General features: G+C 40.9%; 1 protein-coding gene across 2 annotated transcripts; it reads left to right on the plus strand.

The window, feature by feature from the left end:
• Positions 1-841: 841 nt before the first annotated feature.
• Positions 842-14,558, plus strand: wdr3 (WD repeat domain 3). 2 transcript variants are annotated; one of them, XM_040034722.1, is made up of 27 exons: positions 842-966; positions 2,267-2,467; positions 2,575-2,784; positions 3,015-3,133; positions 3,232-3,310; positions 3,761-3,856; positions 4,213-4,314; positions 4,573-4,674; positions 5,227-5,327; positions 5,677-5,781; positions 6,719-6,949; positions 7,076-7,169; positions 7,401-7,502; positions 7,642-7,724; positions 8,953-9,091; positions 9,196-9,252; positions 9,345-9,445; positions 9,861-9,972; positions 11,551-11,685; positions 11,765-11,815; positions 11,896-11,961; positions 12,334-12,426; positions 12,983-13,033; positions 13,142-13,185; positions 13,295-13,423; positions 14,022-14,115; positions 14,214-14,558. In XM_040034722.1, the coding sequence occupies exons 2-27, from the start codon at positions 2,294-2,296 to the stop codon at positions 14,367-14,369; spliced, it is 2,826 nt and encodes a 941-aa protein (XP_039890656.1). In that variant the 5' UTR covers positions 842-966; positions 2,267-2,293; the 3' UTR covers positions 14,370-14,558. The 2 variants fall into 2 exon arrangements, with proteins under 2 accessions (XP_039890656.1, XP_039890657.1); XM_040034723.1 differs by lacking the exon at positions 842-966 and adding an exon at positions 1,002-1,302.
• Positions 14,559-23,215: the final 8,657 nt, after the last annotated feature.

A 23,215-nucleotide genomic window follows, 5' to 3' on the forward strand; every position in this document is an offset into this window, starting at 1 on the left:
TTTAAAAAACGTTTCTGCTAGGTGCTTGGATTAAACAAATCGAGTGACCTCCTGCATTTAAAAAACACCCAAAACATATACATATACCTTTCCTTTAATAGGGTACAAATGCACCTTGTTAAAGAATTTCTTCTGTTTTAGTCCCTCCTTTAGAAAAAGCCAGTTAGGACTCCATTAATTATGTGTTTCATTAATTTTATCATTATCAAGTAGTTAGTGAAAGTCTGTTCTCCCTCTCTCTACAGTGGCGGTCCCATGTATGTGTTACATGTTGGAATTACTAACGAAATACAATGCTATGTGAGTATGATTATTCTGACCTTTCAACTATTTTTTAGAGTATGTTTAATGTACTTTTACTCTGTTCTTTATAGTTTTCTGTCATGTCTATACTCTCCTATTAAAATAGCACACGCTTTTGTTTTGTATAGGTTAGACAAACACTTTTCCGGTGCTATTCACGAGATCATTTTATTTTTCCGGTGCTAGTCAGCTGACTTAAAAAAACACTTCCGGTATGGTTGCTTAGGGATCACTGTGGAGTCACTTTATTGATGTAAACCGCAAAAATCATTGGCTCTAAGCCAGACGTCTCTGTCCAAAAATTAAACAAACAAAAACGAGTATCTGTAAAGACCTAATATATTATTTTATTTTGGACTGTACATTCAAAAATGTATAAAATGTCTTTTTTTGGTATTGCAGTCAAAAGCAATAGAAAGAGCGCAATCGAGAAAACAGAGAAACAGAAAGGTTTCTTTGACTCGCAGTTCACTGCTAAAATCCTATCTAAATATTTAAAAAATATATATATTTCCAATAGACTGTATCTGTGTGCATAGTTTTATAGGCAAACTAGCACTGCATGGTATTGTTTTAGTAACGATTTGTGATAGATTGGTTGGGTCTGAAACAGCAGCCGAAGTCAGGCACTTCAAGGTAGTTGCTAGTTGCCACACTTCAAAGGTAAGAGGACCAACATAGAGGCTTTACATTGACGAAACAAACGCAAATGTTGTATATAACGTTTAGAGATGTACATTTATGTTATAGTTACTTTTATTAAGTACAATTATCCAAGAATTGTTTTACCACGTGGGTCTAGTAACTGGGTTATCATGCTTAGGCACACTCGATTTGGGTCAAATTTGTCTCCGGGCGGGCGGAGGTTGACGTTGTCGTGTTGAGTCAAATGCCAGAAGCGTAAACCGGCAACTCTGCCTGCAGTTTTGTGTACTAAAACGAACGTACCCGTATCTTCGAGGACTGATGTGCTATACCTTGCTACACGTTTACTAAGTAGTACGTATTTTTGGTGTATTATTTTAAAGCAGGATTTGCAAATTACGAGGAAAGGACATAAAACGAAGGAATAGACCAACAACATTGAATCGACACTGCAGAAATAAAGGCCGTAGTTCGACACATTATAAACAATACGAAAATACTTTACACCTCATTAATACGGAATAGCACACTAAGATCAGACATGTATTAAGTATGTAGTGTCTTATGCTGGTATAAAACAGAAAACCTTATTTTTGAAAACTGTGATATATTTAATACGCATATGTGGTAGATTATATATATTCTAGATAGCAGGGACAAATTGCAGCACAAATTAAACTATGCTATATAGATAAAGATTCGTCATTTTATTGCTGTGAATATCTATTAATATGTGGACTCTTGGGTACATTTGATATACAATGTATTTCATCTTTGTTGTCATGATGGAAAGCATGCATTGTCAATGATGTTTCCATCTTTTTTTGCCAACAGTTGCACAAACAGAAAGCCAGGTCCTTAAAAAAGAGAGGGATGCCCTGATTGTGCAAATGTGGTTTAGTACCAAAGTTTAAAATGGTTAATGTTTACAGCAGTGTTTATGTGTTTATGCCTCCTGTTGTATCTGGAAACTGGTTTTTCATATAAAAACTATTCACGATCTTCCCCACACTATATTGGAACATTTAGCACAAGAGGCGTCAAAGCCACTTTAGGGTGACATGATAACTAATAACATGTGGGTGTAATGTTCAACTTTTCAAACAGTGTTATAAAGATAATAAAACAGTTTTCTGTATTATCTTCATGAAAATGTAGACTTCAATATCTAGCAGAACATGCTGAACTCTGAACTTGTCTTAAATTTATTCAGACATTATGTAGAATCAGGTGGAGCCAATCAAGCACTGAGTCTTTGTTTTTCGTCCATAAAAGGTGTGCACAGTAAATTTTTCTCCTGTGCTCTGGTGTGAAACAGGATTCAGCATCACCTTAGCTGCTGGTCATGGGTTTGACCAAGCAGTACCTGCGCTATGTTGCCAGCGCCGTTTTTGGGGTCATTGGCAGCCAAAAAGCCAACATCACGTATGTGACCCTTCGAGGAGGGGAGAAGGGGCGCTATGTGGCTGTGGCTGCATGTGAACATGTTTTCATCTGGGATGTTCGAAAAGGAGAGAAGGTGAGGTTCAAGTGTGATTATAACGATGCGACAACTCATATCCAGGTACACTTCCCTTCAGATTTTATCTGTTCTTATCTTTATTCTTGTCATCTCTGTGTGTGTAGGTCCTGATCCTGCAGGGTCAGAAACATGAGGTGACCTTTCTCTGCCCTTCACCTGATGGAGTTCATATTGCCGTGGGTTACGAAGATGGTGCAGTAAGAATCTTCAGCCTGCTGAACGGTGAGAGCAACGTCTCCTTCAATGGCCACAAGTCTGCAGTCAGCGTCATACACTATGATGCACTCGGGGCGAGACTTGTTACTGGCTCAAAGGTGAGTGTGGCAGGTTGCTCCTTGGTTTTGTTAAGTGTTGACATGATTCTAAACTCGACATCAAAGTGACAACAGTTACACGAAAATAAAGGTGTTAATATAAATGGAAGATAAATTGGAGGTTTGTTTGTAGAGTGGTTTACTTTGCCTTTAAAAATGCTTTTTTATTTTACAAGATGGACTGTGAGTTGCAAGGAATCACCTCAGTTAACTGTTTACTCCTCTCTTAGGACACAGATGTGATCGTGTGGGACATCATCAATGAGTGTGGGCTGTACAGGCTGAGAGGCCATAAAGATGTCATCACGCAGGCCCTGTTCCTGAGAGACAAGAACCTCCTCGTCACATGGTAGGACACCGTGATGTTTACATTGTGTCTTGTCTACTGGATTGTATATTTGAAATGGAGGTTTGAAAAGCTAATTGTGTGCTCTGCCCACTGTATAGCTCCAAAGACAGTTTTGTCAAGTGGTGGGACTTGGACACACAGCACTGCTTTAAGACTATGGTGGGCCATCGCAGTGAGGTGAGATGCTTCTTTCTCTGCATTTATTTAAGTCGTTTTGTGGAATTTCTTTTAATTACTCATTGGTACAGCATTTATTGAGTATTTTTTGTTCTTTAGTGTCAGAAATATCATTATTGCACATTTCCTTGACATCTTGTGATAGCATTTTGAGGTAATATCACCCACACTGAAGCTGAAGCGCACAGTGTGGTTCCAAACCTGCTCTGGCATTAACCTCAGGACAAAAACTGTGCACTGGGAGCTTCATGGCAGGATTTTCCATGGCCAAGCAGTTCCTGTAGGTGTACTGTGCAGTACTTTGGTCCATATAGTGGAGCTGTTGTGACTAGCTGCTTTCACTGGAAGGAAATGGGGATTATAAGAGACTTTCCACTGGAATTTTAATGTTTTTCCTGGATTATTAAGATGACTCGATGTTTTTGTTTTAAATGTGTGTGTGTATGTTAGGTTTGGGGTATGGTGTTGCTGAGCCAGGAGAGTAGGCTGTTGACGGGCTCTGCAGACAGTGAGCTTCGAGCCTGGGACATCAACTACCTGGAGGAGGTGAGAAAGGACACAGCTGAGCACTTTTTTCTCTTCCTCCCCCAACTGCCCTTTACTGAAAAAAGACAATCAGAGAGAAAGCAAACAGTTTTTCTTGAGATCCTGGAGTCTCTCCCCTAATGTGCGATGCTTTACTTTCTATGAAGATGTCATGTTTTGCTTTTAGTAGTCTTTCATTTCCCTTTTGCATTATTTTGCCTGTAATTTTACACAACACGGGCACTTTTTTTTCAATTACATTAAATTTGTTATTGAAGTTAATCAGATTCTTATTAACTGTAGGTTTTGGCTCTAAAAACGATATTAATGGAGTTGTTGTAAGGTCGTAAAACTCTGTCTGCTCGCGTCCTGCGCAGGCAAAAGCTGAGGGTGAGCCTAAGGTGAAGAGGGGAAAAACTCTGTTGGTTGATGATGATGAAGAAGACGATAAAGAAGACGTGGATGAAAGCCTTGAAGAGGTAAAGTAGCATTCATTGCAGTGAGGGTAAAATGATTCAAATGCTCTGCATGTATCAACTTTGTAGTGGAACGTCATTCTTTATTAAGCAGTGTAGGTCTCAGAAGGATAAAGTTTTTGTGCTGTTGATTCTTTTTTTCTAATGTTTCACAGTTGTTAATAGTTCCAATTATTCAACACCATCTTCAACTAGAGTATTTTTGTAAATTAAACCAAATTCTCTCTTTAACCTTTATTCTTTCTTTTTCTTTTTGGGCAGCGCATCCTATCTTGTGAAAAGGCCGGCTCCATCCTGAGAGAAGCTAGAGATCGCGTCGTCTCACTGACAGCAGACCGCCACGCCAGAGTCATCGCCTGCCACGTTAGTACTGAAGCATCTTACAGCTGCTTGTGACTCGGCATGATGTCTGGAATACACAGTATTTATATGTGGGTTGAATGTAATGCTTGCTCGGTGCAGTTTGAGCCCACTGAGACCTGCTGCAGTCATGCTGTAGTATGTGTTTCTTCTTTCACTGGTAGCTTTTAGGCACTCACCAGTAGTAAGGTCGTCTTGTGGCTTTTAGTCAGTGTCGCTAATGTAATGTGAAAGAGATCATTCTGACATCACTAATGTACGTCAGTTCACAACCTGCTGTAATTGTCTGTATATTCATTTGTCTTCTGATCACATGACCTGATGGTTAAATGCGATTAAGAATAGTTTCAATGGTTTTGTTTTGTTGGTCAGACTGATTGCTGAGTTATTTCCTCCTATACAGTCACACTGCCTGTCAGCATTTGCCTGACAATCAGCTGTAATTTAAACATTGCACATACTAGTTTAAATGCCTTCCATTTCCTTTGTGTTTGTAAACGAATTTTCTAGCTAAAAGCGATTGATGACACACATTATGCCTTCTATGTCTTTCAGGGCAACGACTCAGTCCTGGAGCTCTTCACTGTGCTGTCAGAGGAAGAAGTGCAGAAAAAAATGACAAAGAAGCTGAAGAAAGCCAAAAAGAAGGCCACCAAGTAAGCGCACATGTATTCTGTTCTTTGGAATATTTGCACATTGACTGTTACTGTTACCACCGCACAACCAGCGCTAGTTTTATTAGCCAGACATTCAGATACTGAGGTGGACAAATTTACCAAAGACAATTAAACGCGTGTATTTCTGCTCTCTTCTGAGAAAGCTTCATATGAATGTCGCTAATATAACTCCAGTACTGACACCACCTGTCTTGACTACTTCTAACACACTGATGTCAGTGGAGGTGGAAGGACAAGTGCAAGTGCTGCTGCCTAAATGATTAGTTTCAGCTTTTTGTTATTGTTGCTCTCCCTTTGAACTGATGATTATTATCCCTGCTCTCTGCAGAGCTCAGGAAGCTTCAGGTGAGGAGACAGAGGAGCCCGTGGTGAAGAGGATGCTGAAGGACGAGATCATCAGACTAACAAACATCAAGGCATCTTCCAAGATCAGGTCAGTGCAGCGAATTATGCTCTCCCTAAGATTTTGAAACTTAGGTCCAGATAGCATCCGAATAAATGTTAAAATGAATTTTCTTGTTTCAAATCTAACTTTTCAGACATTTTGAATTCACTTTGCTGCCGCTGTTTGTCTCTTTATCTGTGTTGATCCAGTGATCCTATTTCTAAACATTAAGCCACAGTTACCTGTAGGAGATCATGAATTTCCTCTGATCATGGTTGTTGTGTGCATTGCCACCACCTGCTGGACAAGTAAAAGCGGAGCATGCAGGAATGAAGTATTATAAACTGCTCTAATCGGCCTTACATTGCAGTACAATTCCAGACAACTAACAGTCTTTAGTTCCTTGAATAATTTCATAGGATGAAATAAGGCTAATTCATGTAGAAAAATAACAAAGTGAAGATTCATGTCATTTAAAAGCACAAGTTCTTACCACCTGACAATAGTGGTGCTGCACAAGATTTACAAATAGAAATAAATATAAAATATAAATAAGTGGGAAAAAAAACATTTAGACTTCTTATTCAAGTAAGTACAGATCAGGACACAATTATTAACCCCCCTATGAAAACAGCAAGTTTTTAAGTTAAACAGGGCAAAGAGTATTTAACATAGCTTTTTCAAACATCAACATAATTTTGTCCTTATATGTAAATAGCTCAAATTGTGTACAAGTTGTTGATCTAAATATATCTGAAGTACCTGAAATTATGTAGGATGGCACTTTCCAGAATTAGAAAGGTTGTGTCTGGCTCCTCTCTTATTTACACAAGGGGGCGCCACAATAAATGGAACCACATATTTGACCTGATGCATCCCTCCCAGGTACTTGTGTCACAAGTCAGGGATCTTCGCTAGCCACGCTCTTCCGAATCAGGGGTCTGTTCACATGTACACACCATCCATGTCCTCTGTCCCCTCTCAGGTGGGTGGACTGCCTGTCATGTGCAGGTGGTGAGCTGAAGGTGGCTCTGCTGCTCCAGAATAACACAGTTGAGACCTACAGCCTGAAGACCTCACACAAGACCCCCGTAGCCGATAAAACGGCTCGCCTCACACTCGGGGGACACCGCACAGATGTGCGCACACTGGCCTTCAGCTCAGACAACCTGGCTGTCCTCTCCGCCTCCGGAGACACCGTCAAAGTTTGGAACAGGTAACACCAGTTTAGATGCAGCAGGTCCTGAAAGGGTCATATAATTAGATTCATTTTGCTGCATTCAGTGAAAAAGCTCTTGCTTCATTGGTCATTGTCTTCTAACTGTCCTGCCCACTGTGACAGATCCACTCTGCAGGTGATTCGCACCATGGCCTGCGAATACGCCCTCTGCTCCCTCTTTGTGCCTGGAGACCGACAGATAATCCTGGGAACGAAGGTATGTGGACACACTGAGTCATTCAGACACTCTGTCCAAGGCTTACAGTCAGTTTCAACCACTGTTCTCTATAAGTTATTGATGTCATCGGTGATTTAGTGGATTTGAGCGTGTAGAGTGTATTTCTTTCTGAATCCTGTAATCTAATGGCAACCATTTGGAAGAGAGAATATTGCTCCTTACAAAGTTGTAGACTTTCTTGTAGTCAAGAATGTGTTTTGTCCTTATTAGAGTGGGAAGCTGCAGATCTTTGAGCTGGGTTCAGGAAGCCTTCTGGAAACTGTAGATGCCCATGATGGAGCTGTGTGGTCAATTTGCCTGGCCCCAGATCAGGTAAACCTCACTGTACTCAGCTTGTGTGTCTGAGTGTTTTTCACACCCAACTTATCCTTTCCATAAACGGATTTTTTTTAAAAAATCGAAGTCCAAAGACTGATTTGATTTGTTTTTTATTTGTGTGTGTTTCCTTTAGAGGGGGATTATCTCAGGAAGTGCAGATAAGACTGTGAAGTTCTGGGAGTTTGAGCTGGTAAAGGACAAGGAGACGAGCCAGAAGTGAGTTTATTTTGTTCAATGTTCAGGATCGATGTGGTAGATTTTCAATGATCTCATAGGACCCTTAACACCTGGAATAAAGTGGTCAGGTTCAGTATAAGCTTGAAACTACTGAGGAGCTACATGTGTATATAGGATCAATTAACATAATAAATAAAATGCTTATTTTTAATATTTTATGCGTTTGCAGACAGTGACTGCCTGATGGCCAAAACTCACCAATCCTCTCTAAATACTTTGTCAGCGCTATTAACACAACTGCCTGTGGTTGTGGTTCCAGTCATCTTTGTAGAAATAGACCAAGTCTGAGCAGACCTGATCGGGACATTCCCATACATTACATGGCCTCTGTTTCAATCAAACCATTGCTCTAACTCTCCATATTGTCAATCTGGTTGATCTTAATATTTAAATAGACTTTGCAGTGAATCTGCTGTGTGTGCGTTTTTTTTGTTGTTGTTGTTGTTTTCCATGAAGTCTTCTCTTTAACATAATCTCACAGCAGTTTGTATCATAGCCACGGCCTTCATGCTACTGCTTAATGTTACTGGACACAAGTTTTACATTTTTTTCTTGTCTCTGAACACGACTTCTCGTCATGTCCACTCTTATCTGTTCTGATTTGTGTTCATGTATATTAAATGAATATTTTCAGCCTTTAAAAGGGGGGGAAAGGTCCACATTTGGATGCTGAAGAGGAGATGGATGAGTGAATGTGTAGTTTTGCAGACTCAGGAGGTCCCTGAGACTGTGTCAGAAAAGGCGTCCTGTCTAAATCAGTCCCAATTAGAGTACGCAGATCCATCTGCTGCGTTGAGCCCTTGGAAAGTAAGGGAAGAGCCCAAAGTATTGTGTGTCATTATTGTGTGTCATTATTGTGTGTCAACATAGCTGACACACAGTCTTAACTGACACACAGTTAAGACTGTGTGTCAGTTAAGACTCCTGCTATAACCTGGATATGCTGGAGATGCTCTTTTGGACGGTGTGCATGTAAAACAATAAGAATGTGTCCAGTAATATTTGGCCCTAACTGCCTAATTTACTATTCCTGTTATTTGCAGTAGGTGCAATATGAAACATTGCTAAATATGGTGAAAGCAGTGATGTTGAAAATTGTGTTATTGCATCACGACTTACCTGCAGAGTTGTTTTGTGTGTGCGTGTTTGTGTGTGTGTGTGTGTGTGTGTGTGCGCGCGCGTGTGTGTGTGTGTGTTTGTGACACAGACGGCTGACAGTGAAGCACAAACGCACTCTGCAGTTGGAGGAAGACGTTCTCTGTGTGAAGTTTTCTCCTGACCACAGACTGCTGGCTGTCTCTTTGTTAGACTGCACAGTCAAGATCTTCTACACAGACACACTTAAGGTACGCTCGACATACAAGATTCAACTTAAATTTATATTTACCGCACACTGGCTTCATGACACTGTTTACATCATTTCTACACATTCTTCCTTTTGCTGCTCCAGTTCTTCTTGTCTCTGTATGGACATAAGCTGCCTGTACTTTGTCTGGACATCTCACACGTGAGTACTGTTGAGATATTAAAATTATTAGCTGCAAGACTCACTTCAGCCCACAGTCTTCCTGACTCTGACCTTGTGTGTCTCTTAACCAGGATAGCACAATTATTGCCACTGGCTCCGCCGACAGAAACGTGAAGATCTGGGGTTTGGATTTTGGCGACTGTCACCGCTCCATGTTTGCTCATGACGACAGGTACTGCCCAGCACAGACCCAAACCAAACAGTCAGAGGTTCAACTGGAAATAAAAGAGTTTTTTACTCAGTGATGAAGTCATCTACTGGGCAGTTTAGCTTCCAACCGTGACTTCATCTCTGTGGTTAGAGACTCTGATCTGTGTCCTGTTAACTCACACTGACCCGTGACTTCACACCAGCTGCTCTTTCATCTGCACGCTCCTCTGCTTTCTCATGGACCATCTCAGTTTCTGTACTTGATGCTTTCTTTTCGTTTGTTAATTAATTTTTGATTAAATGTGATTTTTCTTTCACTTTTTTTCTAATTTTCTTTGAAATGTGTTGTTGTGTAATATTCTTTCCTGTCTCCTTGTTTGAAATTGATCTAAGTCTGCTTTGTCTCATAATTTCTTTCCTCTGTTTTCTCTTTGCAGTGTCATGTTCCTCCAGTTTGTTCCCAAGACTCATCTGTTCTTCACAGCAGGGAAGGACAAGAAGATCAAACAGTGGGACGCAGACAAGTTTGAGCACATCCAGACACTTGAGGTAACAGCTTTCCCCACGCCCACCGCTCGAAAAATGAAAAGAACATTTTTTATTCAGAGTGAAGTCAGTTAAACTTCTACGATATTAATCTGGTCGGTTAAGTTAATTATTAATTAGTTTCAGCTCCTTTGGTGTTAATGAAATTGACAGAAGATGCACTAGAGGGGTAACAATGAGACAATCCCCAAAACAGGAATGGTTTGGCAGGTGGAGGCCGCTCACATGTTTCCCTTTTCATCTTTTCTGACTGTTTCTTTTCACTATTCTATTCAATTCAATTCAATTTTATTTATATAGCGCCAAATCACAACAAAAGTCGCCTCAAGGCGCTTCATAGATACACTAGTTTTGCATTTGGCTGGTTGTCAGTGTCACTGCCGGTAGCATGAGGTGATACCTGGACCCTATCAGATCCTCCAGGATGCCACATCAATACGTTAGTGATGCGCAAATGAAGCAGTGTTTAACCATTTCATCAGCTGTTTTAAAAATAGGTTAATTCATTCAAAGCTTCGTTTCAGTGACATCTGGTGGTGAAATAGGAGACAGCAAAACAATGTCTCAGTCGTGCTGCTGAGTAACAATGTCGACAGTTCTCAGATCGTCCATGAATGTTCGACGCCATGTGGTCTTTGGTCGGCCTTGCTTTCGCTTGCCAGTGCGTGGACGCCATGTCATGGCAATCTTAGCTGGGCGATGAGGGGGTAGGCTTAAAATATGGCCCGCAAAGCGGAAGCGCCTTTCTGCAACAACATCGGCTAATGGGCGGGTGCCTGCTCTTCGTGGGACCTCCTCATTTGTTATTCGGTCCCGGTAGGAAATTCTCAGGATTCGCCGCAGGCCACGTTGTTGAAGCACGTTCAGGTGTTGAATAATTGCACTTGTTGAGTGCCAGGTTTCACTAGCGTATAGTGCAGTAGGGAAGACGATAGAGTTCAGTAGTCTGATCTTGACCCTAACATTCAGGGAGGTCGAGTTCCAAATAGGTTGGAGACGTCGCAGGACACCAACTGCCTTCCCTATTCTGGCGTCGACATCCCGATCAGAGACCCCGTCATTCGAGATGATGCTGCCAAGATATGTAAAATTCTCCACCTCTTCAGCACGTTGTTGGTTGATCATGACAGGAATGCGGGCACGTGCATAGCCAACTCGGAGTACCTTGGTTTTTTTGGCGCTGATTCTTAATCCAACTTTCGTCGCCTCCCTCTGTTTATGGACATAAACTTATATAGACTTCAGCTGGAAATCTAATTTGTAACCTACGATGTAACTGTAAACGGGTTATAACCAGACAACAAGTGTAATTTCACGTCAGGTCAACGCAGCAACGCAGACGACCGATTGGCTTGGAAGGTTACGCCGTAGGGTTCAAAGGGGTTTTATCTTAAATCAGGAATTAATTCATAATCTAATTTTTATAGCACTCCACCCAGTAGCTGTTGATACTTGGTCTTTCCTATGTGATTTTGTTTTTGTAGCTGCCCCACATTTCTTACTGCCCAGCTTCTTCATTTTACATTTTGAACGTTGCCACTACGCTACGTTGTAACACTGAACGTCCTCTTTGAATCACAGGGCCACCATCGGGAGGTTTGGTGTCTGGCCATCAGCCCAAACGGAGACCACCTCGTGTCGTCATCTCACGACAAGTCCCTGCGTCTCTGGGAGAGGACGAGGGAGCCCATCATCCTGGAGGAAGAAAGGGAGATGGTGAGGACAGGGCCCACATAGATGATGTTACAGTGGTTGACATAAACACCTAAACACCGCCTCCTTTTTGTGTCGATAGGAGCGAGAGGCAGAGTTTGAGGAGAGCTTGGCTAAAGGAGATGCACCTGTGGTGAGTGCTTAGTTTTCAGCTTCTACACTTAGTTGCTGTTATGTTGGATGAGTGTTGCATTTATACGTTCTGCTTCTCAGGTACCGGGAGAAACGCAAGGAGAGGCAGCACCTGCTGGCAAGAAGACTGTGGAGACAGTCAAAGCTGTGAGTTCTCTTCAGTAATTAGCTGAGTTATTATCTGCACTCAAAAAGTATTTATGGCCAAAATGAAAACTTTAAGTAATCTGATTACATGTAAATTTTCTGTGTAATTGTATTCCATAAGTAGGATTGTAAAGTGTTCAATTTAACGGACTTTGGTCAAATGAAATTTACTTGATTGGTACACAGTCAGTTTTTATCAAGCATATTTTCTTTAATAATTAATTAATTGAATAAATCCTTGATGATTTTCTATATTTCAGTTGCCTTTTACTAAGAATTATTCTTCATATTTATGAGGGTCAAAAATCAGAAGCCTTCTTTGTTGATCTTTTTCCTATTTGTGCGATTTTCTCTTTTTTTTTTTTTTTGCAGGCAGAGCGAATCATGGAGGCTCTGGAGCTTTATAAAGGGGAAACAAGGAAGATGGAAGAGCACAGATATGCCTGTGAGAGCGCAGGCAAAGAGGTTGAGTCATGATTTCAGTTATTCTGCTTTTGCTGTGGGGTAGTGCAGTAAAAGGGCATTTTTTTGTTTTATCAATGCTCAGCTGATTCTGAGCAGAAATCATTTTTCCAGCAGCTGCAAATGCACTGATGTGAGGAAGAGGTCAAACACCATTACCTTAGTTTTTAAGTTCCTCCCTTCAAGGTCATCTTGCTGTGCACTTCTGGACCACCCTGAGTGGTGATGCTGTTTTTGGAAGGCTCCACTGGACGTCCTGCTCTGTCCACTTACAATAGGGCATTTGAAAAATCACCATGGAAACTACCCTACTTGCTAAATTTAGCTCTGTGCGCTTACCAGAGTGTAGTTTAAATTGATGAGTCACATAGTTGTGACCGGGCACCTGTGGCAGATCCACAACGACTTTCAGGGAGTCATGTAAATACTGGCAGAAGCACAGACTTGGGTCCAGATGTGCAGGAGAAGATCAAAGGGCACATCAGAGAAGTTTAAATCAGGTTTTTTGTTTTTTAAAAAGCATCACAGGTCACATTAAACAGTTCATCCTCTTTTGCAGCTTCCTCCACCGCAACCCAACCCTATCCTCGTGGCCTTTGGAAATGTTTCGGTAAGAGAAACAGAGTTATGAACAATAAATGTCGTCATACTGAGATCACAAATAAACCTTGTTTTCAGCTCAAGCTATAAACTCAATCTGTCTCTGCCCCTCTTTAAGCCCTCCCGCTACGTTTTAGATGTGATAAAGAAGGTCAGATCGAGGTAAGATTCAAGCGAATGATGTGAAGCTGATTACCATCTGCCTACACTGTCCTGTGCATTTAAATACACTCAGATTTTTTTCTTTTTTACGTTTTTTTGTGATCATCAGTGAGCTGGAGGTTTCTCTGCTGGTGCTTCCTTTTCCTTATGTCCCCGAGCTCCTGAAACTCTTCAACAGTTACATCCAGCAGGGCCTGGAGGTGGAGCTGGTCTGCCGCTGCCTGTTTTTCCTTCTCAAGTAAGACGTGCTTTATTATGGTTGTCTGTTTTATAGTCAGATTTAATCTTTGTTGAGTGGTGACTCAGGAGTCTGGGATCTGCATGAAAAATTTAAACAACAAAAGATTTAAAACATAAATTTAAAAAAACTAATTAACATAAGAATGGTGGGTTTTTAGGTGTTATGAAGCTCATTTCAATGATCAAATGTTTTAACGAAACTAAAATGTTGAGAAAATGCAGATTATTCAAAGGCGCTATAAGAACAGGAAGCCGAGGCTACAAATTTGAATGGGCTCAACAAAAATGAATAATTAAAGATTGGAAAACGTCGCCCGATGAGATGAGGATCAGGTTCTTCTGTGACACATGGATGAAACAGACATGAAAACGTGGATCCATATGTCCTTTTTTCAACAGTTCAGGTTGCAGGTAGTGGATGGAGGATATTTTCATGGCACACTTAAAAGCACAGCCTATCTGAGTATTGTTGTTCACCGTTAACATCACTTTATGACTGCAAGTGATGATCTTCTGATGGCTGCTTCCAGCAGGATAACACACCATGAATAACACTCGCAAGGTGCACCTAATAAAAGTGTTTTGTTTATTTCTAGGATCCATTTTGGTCAGATCTCCAGTAACCAGATGCTGCTGTCTGTCATCGATGAACTACGGACCAATACACTCTCAAAAGTGCGGGAAATCAGAGTAAGTGACATCTGAGTGGAAGGGAGCGGGACCGAGCAAAGCTTTTTGGCGTTTAACCGATTGTTGCTTCTATTCTCTCTCCACTTTCCTTCTTTCAGGATGTGATGGGTTTTAACAGTGCAGCCCTGCAGTTCCTCCAGCGGGAGATCGAGAGCAAAGAGGACATCATGTTCTTTGCCGACACTACAGGTCGCCTGGAGGAGAAGAAGAAAAAGAGGAGGAAGAGGGAGAGGGCCGTCTTGACCATTGCTTGAATTATAATGAACATTTTGGATTGTTTTCGTATAAACGTCCACTCTCCACCCCATTCTGCTTTATTCCAGGAGTGGACTAGATGCCTCACACTGTTGCTTTTTATATGTTATTAAATCCTGAACTAATGTAACAAAGTGTTATTCAGTGGCAAGCTTCTTTTCCCAAATAAACTACGAGGTTTTCTCACAGTACTTGGAAGTTTTATGGGCGGGGGGGCTTTCAAAACAAATAAATCCTTGGTGGCAAAGAGAAACGTAGCGTGGATTCTCAGCATTTCCCTGTGTTTCCTCAGGTTTCTATAAAATTCATTCAAATATAGTTAAACTTTAAATAGATTCAGGTTTAAAGTAGCACTAGTACTCCATTCATGCTCGCCACAAACACAAAAGGACATGTATGATTTAAGCTGGTTTCTGATCTACAAGCCCAAAGGGAGCAATTCAGGCCCGGAGCCAAAACAAGGCCAAAGATTGTCTGGACGTGGCAGTCGTTTTGAAAGATGTCACAGACTACCTGAGCTCCAGACCACCTGGGTGTTACCACCCTGCCCCACAGAGCAAGTCCCCTGATTCCAGTTGGCCTCAGTGCAGCCAGCCACTACTGAAATTAGGGAGATGTGGTTTGACTTTATAGCCCCAGTAACCTATCCTGGATTTATTACCCCAAGGCCTGGTAGATGGGGTAAGTATAATTCATAGCATGGGAGAAAAATCTTGGTTTCCAGCTCTGTGAGCTGCACAAATGTGAACAGCGTAGGTTTGTTGAATGCTTTCTAATCTTCTGGCCTTTAGAAAAGTTTCACACCCACATCAGACACTTCATTTTCCACAAGTGTGTTTATTTCCTGACGGTAGGGTGCTTTTTGGAATAATGAAATGAACCCTTTAAAACACCTCACACTCACTGTTCATGTACTAATGTCACAGAGGACAAAAAAAGCAAATTAACTCTGTATTTAGAGGCATGTAAAAAAAAAAAAGTGTGTGTGTTTTTATGGGTCTGGATTTGGTCTCAAAGCTGTAAATATCTCACCTACCAAAATTAAAAATTCTTCAGGAAAATCCCAGGCTGCACTCAAACGACACCGGCAGCGCATTAGCACCCAACTGTGGTTTAGATTAATCATCGCAGACTGATTAAAATGGGAAAAATTCAAAGGCCTTAAATCTACAAGCATCTTTCGCCTCAAACTGAGCCAAAGTGTGTGACATTTCACTGAACCTACAGTGAGGTAACAGCATAAAATAGAGTTTTAATGGTCTGTGCAGAATATGAAACCCCAAAGCACCATTTTTCAGGGTGTTTTCCTTTTTTTCTTCCTCAGTAACAGAATGTTCTGCTGACTTTCTCCCTCTTTCTTCACTCATCCTCACTGTTCCTGCAAGCAAGCCTGGCTTTATTGTTTATTAGAGCCTTTATTACAGCACTTTGCATCCCCGTGTACCTGCAAGCCGATTATTCCAAAGCTCATGTTCAGTGTTTGCAGGAGGATCCAAAAAATTAATCCAAAGATTTATTTGGGTCCTGCCCTCACAATAATCTGTAAGTTTATTGTCATTAGCGTGGAACAAGAAGGTACATCAATCTTTTTTGCCACTATGATGTCACTTTTGTATTCTTTTTGCCTTACGACCTTGAATATTCCTTAAAAAGGCAGCAGTGACTCCTTTTTTAATGGATGAAAGCCCAGGGAACAGAATGACATGTTTCATTCACTAGATGGCAGTCTTGGCTTTGCTTAAACCGGCTTTAGCGCGCCCGTTTTGGTGTCTGATCTAATGCATTAGTCCATGTTAGGATATCTCACAACTCCTGTTGCAGCTCAGGCCATAATAGTAGATAGCGGAATAAAACTAAAGCAGTGGCCCCAGATCTGAGATATTCAGGCTAAGCAGCTTCGTTGGTGCTCGTACACATTTGCGACACCCATCTGTTAGTGAAAGAAGCACAAAAAACTCTGGATTAGTGTTGGATGATGCTGAGCTTTAGTTGTCGCAGGCGATCCACTTCTCTACTTAGTTCTGTAATCTAAAGTGATGTCTAAACAACGTTTCTTCTCTGTAACTTATTATTTTTCCTTTCTTCCAGGCAGTGAGTATTAGCTCTCTAACACTATGTGTTCTTTAACAGTCTGTATTTACATTAGAAATTGATGGACAGGAGATTGTGTTACTTTATGCGGTCTACATTGCTATAGTCTGTCATTGTATACTCTGCATGAAATTATGTACAGCAGGATACGATCTACTCACAAATGCTGACTTGATCTGCTGCTGTCTATAGCCAGTGAATGTGATATGAGCTATAAATGTGTATGACCCATAGTTGAGATAGGTGCTGTCGGCAGTGACAGGCCTCCTGTTACAGCAGCGCTGCTCCTCTGTTGAACAGTTCACACAGCAACTCTTGAACAGTGTGACTGAAGAAGAGCATAACAAGCTTGAGATGTTGGCACTTGAATATTTTCTTTGTGTCCATTCTTTGTTAATGTATTTAATTTGATCAGTTAATGCTTTTAAAGTGAAACATATCCAGCAAAGGAAATGACATTTTGTCTGGTGTAATTACATGCTGTGCTACAGTAAAGTGTAAATGAGTGTGACTCTGTAAAATTTAAATGAACAAAAAAGCAGAACAAATAATCTACAAAGGATTTTTTCCCTGAATTTAATTAAAATAAATTGTTAAAATATAGATAAAAATAAAGTGTGGCTACATTTAAAAAAAATTGTATGATTATTGCAAATCTTATGCCACAAATGCACTGAAAACAAAACCCTGGTGCAACGTCACTGACAGCTAATCAGGTAAATTAGTAACACAACATCCAGAACACACAGTCACAATCTAACATTCTTATTAGAAAACCTGACAATGATACACTGGTGAATGTGGTGTGGATGGCATGACGTATGAAGGACACTCGGATGACATCTTTTTCAGGAAAGATCTTTTTCAGCAAGATGTTGCTAAAATATATTTTGCATGTATTACAAAGTCTTCTATAGATATTAAAGGAGAAGTGTATTTTTCATTCTAAGTACTCATAAGGTACCAAGTACATAATGATCCACTGATGAAAGTAATCCAAACTACAAGCTAGAATTCAAAAACTGCAGTAGCCGGCTCAATAGGAAATTCCTGAGATTTCAATTTATTTATTTTTTTTACATTTGTAATCTGTTTGCAAATATTTTTTAGAGTAATTTTTGTTATTTCTTGGCATAAACGATTTCCACAGATATAGCAGATATCCACCTCCAGGTTCTGCTCGAGGTTTCTTCCTGTTAAAAGGAAGTTTTTCCTTCCCACTGTCTCCAAGTCCTTGCTCATAGAGGATTGTCTAATTGTAGGATTTTGAGCACCTTGAGGGGACTGCTGTTGTGATATGGTGCTATATAAATAAAACTGAATAGTTGTTTCACTGGCCTTTTTATCCTTTAGATGATTATTATTGAGCATGTTTATAGCAGATTTTTGAGTCTCTAACTAATGTACTTCTGGAGATATGAGACCTGACAAGAGTAGGTAACATTTAAAAAAAATAACATAGGTTGGAAAAAGTTTTTGAGTAGCAGTTTATTGTTTTATTAAAAATATTTACAGTCTGAAGCCTCTTTAAAGGTTAATCACATTGCATTGCCCTCTGCTGTGTTAGGTGTGTGTGTGAAGCACTCCAGGCATTTTGTGGAACCACTGAGGTATAGAGCAGTTACTGACCTGCAGACCATGTAACGTTTACACAAACTTTGCAACTCCAAATGTGATTTCATTTTGTTTTGTTTCTAATTAAACAAGCCAGCCAGCTCATTATTATAATATCTGATGTCTAAAACGATTCACCCGCAGCCTGTTTTGGTTCATCCGTCTGCAATGACCTCAGCACAGTCATCGTGGCGTCCAGTCAGACAGCAGCACAACTTCAACCATACAGACAGGCCATCCATCAGCCTGCCAGGCCACCAGTCATCCCAGCGACTGGCCTCGTGTTAAATCTGTGTCCAGCACTCATGAATGAGCCCATACCTGCACTGAGATATGAGGTGACGGCTCATTCTGCTGGGACGCAGTTGTAATGTGGCTGCTTCAGCAGCAGCAGCAGGAGGGGAGGACTGGGCGGCGGCCGCTGAGCGTCCAGGCAGGTTGCTGAGTGATGAGGTGATGGTGCACGCAGAGGCGGCCAACGGGGCCGACTGGCCACTAACTGCATAGCTGTGCACATACAGCCATGAATGTTTCCTTTCTTTGCATCCTCTCGGCTCCCCCCCTCATCCCTCAGCTGTCCTCAGACTCTCTACACTTCTTTCCTTGATGCTTGCATGTCTGGGTGTCTCTTCTCTTGCAGCAGATCTTTTAATATGTGCAGCACAACTGTAATATGTAGCAAAAAATGCATTAAGTAATTGATATATTGTTAATAATTGTTATTAATAACAAGAAAGTTAAAAATAAAAAAAAAATGCAACTGTAGGATTTAAAAAACTACTTCTACTCAAATCCACGAAGTGGGATCAATAATAAATCCATCAAGTTATCAAAAAAATGGCTTTATCCATTCCTGTTTCAGCGTGCTCTCGTTTCTGCCTCCAGGTTTTAATGGTGCTGCACATGTTGATGGGGTCGGCAGCTCACCTTCCTTCATTTCAGCGGAAGGGGGAAACATGTTTTAATAACCAGAGTCTGCAGAGATCAGGGGAAAGGAAACCGTTTTTTCCCTCCCGCCCTGCATCGAGGTCAGCCCCCCGAATGCCCTTACCAAACCACACACAAATGCACAACCTTCTGTAGAACACACGTAACAAGCTCGTAATACTGGAGCGCACACACAGGCACAGAGCCGAAACTCAACAAACGGATCTATGTCTTTTAGAAAAGGCCAGAGTTTTCACTAAAGGCACGAGGCAGCCATCGGCCCACAAAACTCATTGGACTTAATTTTAAAAGCCTCCTCCACACACACACACACACACACACACACACACACACACACACACACACACACACACACACACACACACACACACACACACACACACACACACACACACATATGTGCATAGCCGCTCTTTAAGAACTCTCCCCAGAAATCCACGTAGCTGATGTAATTAGTGATTTTAGAGCTCTGCACTTCATATTACAAGTCATAAACAGACATTCAATACTGGGCTTTGAGAGTGCTGTTTATTCTGGAGTTTTATAGTCCACACAGGACCCCTCTGTGTTTATTCTCAGAGAACAATAATGCTACTATGCTCTTAGGCTGGAATGCTATTCATTTGTCCAATTAAACACAGAAAATAAATAATAAGAAAAATAAAAAGTCCAGCCAACTCGTTCTACCCCGATTCCGCTCCAAAAATAGTTTAACAATACTTTCACTCTGCTGGGGGATTTACAGGGTGGTGCTGGCTGATCGATGGAATGACACGGAGCGGAGTGTTTGCAGAAGGCTTAATCTGCGTTATTATCTTAGTATACGGTGGCATGAATGTGGATAAAGCAAAGCACAACACAGATTGTCTGCTGAATCGGAAAGGCCTAGAGGAATTTTGTTGCTCAATTTCACACGAAAAGCCTAAATCCAGTGAAAATCTAACATGTCCTATTCCTATAAACAGCAGGTAAGCTAAGCTGAGCAGCTCGGGCTAACCGTGAATGTTGCTGGAAATAAGTTCAGAGAGTTTTTAAATCAAATATGGCACCATTTGCTGAAAATGAGAGTTTAGGTACAAATTGAGGGCAGCAGAGTGATTTTGTGTAACATGAAGTTAGTATGTGGTCACTGTTAGAGAGATGATTTATGAAGAGGACGCTGACCCACAATCCTCCCGACAGACATGCAATTTCCTGTGTGAGAAAACACTAACTTAATCCATAAGGTAAAAAAAAAAAGAGCCAAGGACAGAAACTATTTGTACATGAAAAACAGTCAAACCGCTAGCAGGGAATGCTAGACGAGACAGTGTGGGACTGTCGCTGGGCACTTAAGAGCTTCAGCTCATATTTTCCTATGAAAACTCTGACTATATTCTTTTACTGTATTTCCTGAGAAAAATCCATAAACACCAACAGCACAATTAGCCCGCAAACTTCACTCAATTTATGTAATTCCACAAATCTGGTGGCACACATCATAAATACTCTTCCAGAGCTCTTCCAGAAAGTCATTTTACAAAATACTTTATGAGTTTTGAAGCAGTACGGTTTAAATCGCATGAGCCAAGATGCGAGCGGCTGGTCTGAGCCATTAGCATCTCAGAAAACCACAATGGTGTTTTGAGTGCAAACAAACACGGGCAACATTTTCTTTCTTATTCTTCCCGAGGGAAAACTGGCAATAAATCTTTTTTTAGCTTCCTGTATAACACAAGCAAGAGTCATCTGCCGTTTGAACAACTCACTGAAGTGCATCCATTTCAAACAACCAGTTTGAGCGTGTGCATACACACAAATGAGGCTAAAAATACAAAATGAAAAACGATTTAACGGCAGGGAGGATAAACGGCCTGTCGGTGCTGTTGCCGTTGTGTGCAAGCGTTCTTTCAGCACTTGGTACACCTGTTTTAAAAATCCCACCTGTCCACAAAAATCACTCTTTGTTTCACTGAGCGGACCACATGTTGTATTCCTTGGTAATTCAGCAGAAACCCAAACACACAGCCAATTATAATGTCCGTTCACATGACTGACCCAAACATCCACTGAGGTATTAAGACAGACGCGATCAGTGGTCCATACTTGCTGCCGTGTCTTAAGCTCTGTGTTTGGTCTAGCATTGGATCAAGGTGTCAAAACTTTGGCAGACTCGGGGGAAACGAGGAATAATCGGCCAAAATGAGAAGCAATCTGAAGAATGCCTGTGAAGTGTGGTCGGTGGTAAAGCCCTTACATCTGGATAAGGTATGACACTCAAAGGGCAAAGGGCAAATGGCTGCTTGGAGCCTGTAGTGAGGATATGATAATTAGCCCAGAGCAGGAATCAAGCTTGTTAAAAATCAACAATGGAGTCATAAAATATGAAGAGAAAGCATCATATCCTCCTCTTTGAACAGCTGCAGATGAGGTGAATGTGCACAAGTGTAAAGTTTCAGTGACAATGAAAAAAGTGAAGATGCTCCTTACATGGCTGATGATCTGCAGGTACTTCCTGTGAATATAAACACTGTATTTTAGTGTAAATGAGAAAAGTTAAAAAAAGAAGAAGCTTTTTTAATGAGGATTTCATTTCGATATGACAATGTCAAGCACCTTGAGGCAGCTGTTGTTGTGATTTGGCGCAATATAAATAAAACTGAATTGAAAACACTGAAATCAAGTGGAAAAAGTTATTCAAACCTACCTGTTTTTGTGTAAATTCATTTTCTAAGACTTTCTAAGACTTTCTAAGACTGCGTTCACGCTTTAAAAATCATCCAAAGTGTTTGAATTTAACACATTCTGCAAAGAAAGTGGAGCAAATCTCCTCCACAGTGATGTGAAAGATACATTTCCATTTACCGCAGACACTCGACTGCACAACCACATATTAGGTTTAGGGGCATTTACCTTCTTTACACAGAGTCAGGGAGGTTTGGATAACTTTTAGCCCTTAGTAATGTTATCTTTGTCTAATATTAAAATTAGTTTGATGATCTGAAACATGCAAGTATGACAAATATGCAGAAAACTAAGAAGTCAGAAAGGGTTCCAATACTTTTTCACAGCACTGTACGTATGCAAAAAAAAAGTCCAGTAGTTCAGTGGTCCCCAACCTTTTTTGCGCCACGGACCGGTTTATAGCCCAACAATATTTTCATGGACCGGCCTTTAAGGTGTCGCAGATAAATACAACAAAATAAAACTAGTACCGGTACCGAAAAAAAGAAAATTTATTCATAACACACCTGAAAAGACCCAGGAAAACCGAGTAAACGATAAAAACGATAACAAAATAACGCTGAAAACCAATAAAAACCCTGAAAACTACACATTTCACACCTGAGCCTCAACTCTCGCGGCCCGGTACCAAACGACTCACGGACCGGTACCGGTCCGAGGCCCGGGGGTTGGGGACCGCTGCAGTAGTTGATCAGTTCAAATGGGTGTGGTAGCTCAGTAAAGAGAACAAAAGACAAATGAAGACAAATGGCCATAAACATGAGGCAGAAACAGCTCTGAAGGATGTGGTAGATCAAATATGTGGGGCTGGCTGGGAGGTGGAAAAGCTGAGGAATTAGAAAAACCAGAGAAAAAGGTTGGAAGAGGTGAAAGGGTCTAAACAGGAGGCTCTGTAAACAATTAAAGAATTGAGGGTAATGGAATGGACAAAGAACAAAATGAAGTTATTTGAAAATTATGTGGCAACAATGTGTGTGCTATTAAATGAATCTATAGCTAATTTGAGCTAATCATTCATTAGGAACATGGGTTTGGCAGTCGTTGGACTGTATCAGATATCTGCAGCTGAGTCCACTGGCACTTGGAATTTGTGGGTTTAAGCTTTGTGTGTTTTATTCTATTCTGCATGCCTGTTTCAGTTTTGGAGTCACAAACACATATTTAAAAAGTAATTGATTGTTGGGGGACTGTTTTTTTTCTGTTGGATGACAGAATCAAACTTTTTTAAAGCCACATTCTTATACTATCCCGCATAACCTGCAAAAGCGGTTCCAAGCCAGATGAAAATAATATTAAACTACATTAGAGCCCTGAGTGATTTTAGCGACCCAAGCAGTCTCTGTTTGTTTGAAATGATTCTGGCCTCTCATCTCATTTGAGAAGTGACATAAGGTTTTCTGTGACTCCAGAGTGAACTGTTTTAAAAGCTGTGTTAATATCCCAAGCGGGGGAAAGAGTCTTGAAATCC

Source organism: Simochromis diagramma, unplaced genomic scaffold (genome assembly GCF_900408965.1).
Source record: "Simochromis diagramma unplaced genomic scaffold, fSimDia1.1 OVJJ01000091.1, whole genome shotgun sequence".
Taxonomy (NCBI): Eukaryota; Metazoa; Chordata; class Actinopteri; order Cichliformes; family Cichlidae; genus Simochromis; species Simochromis diagramma.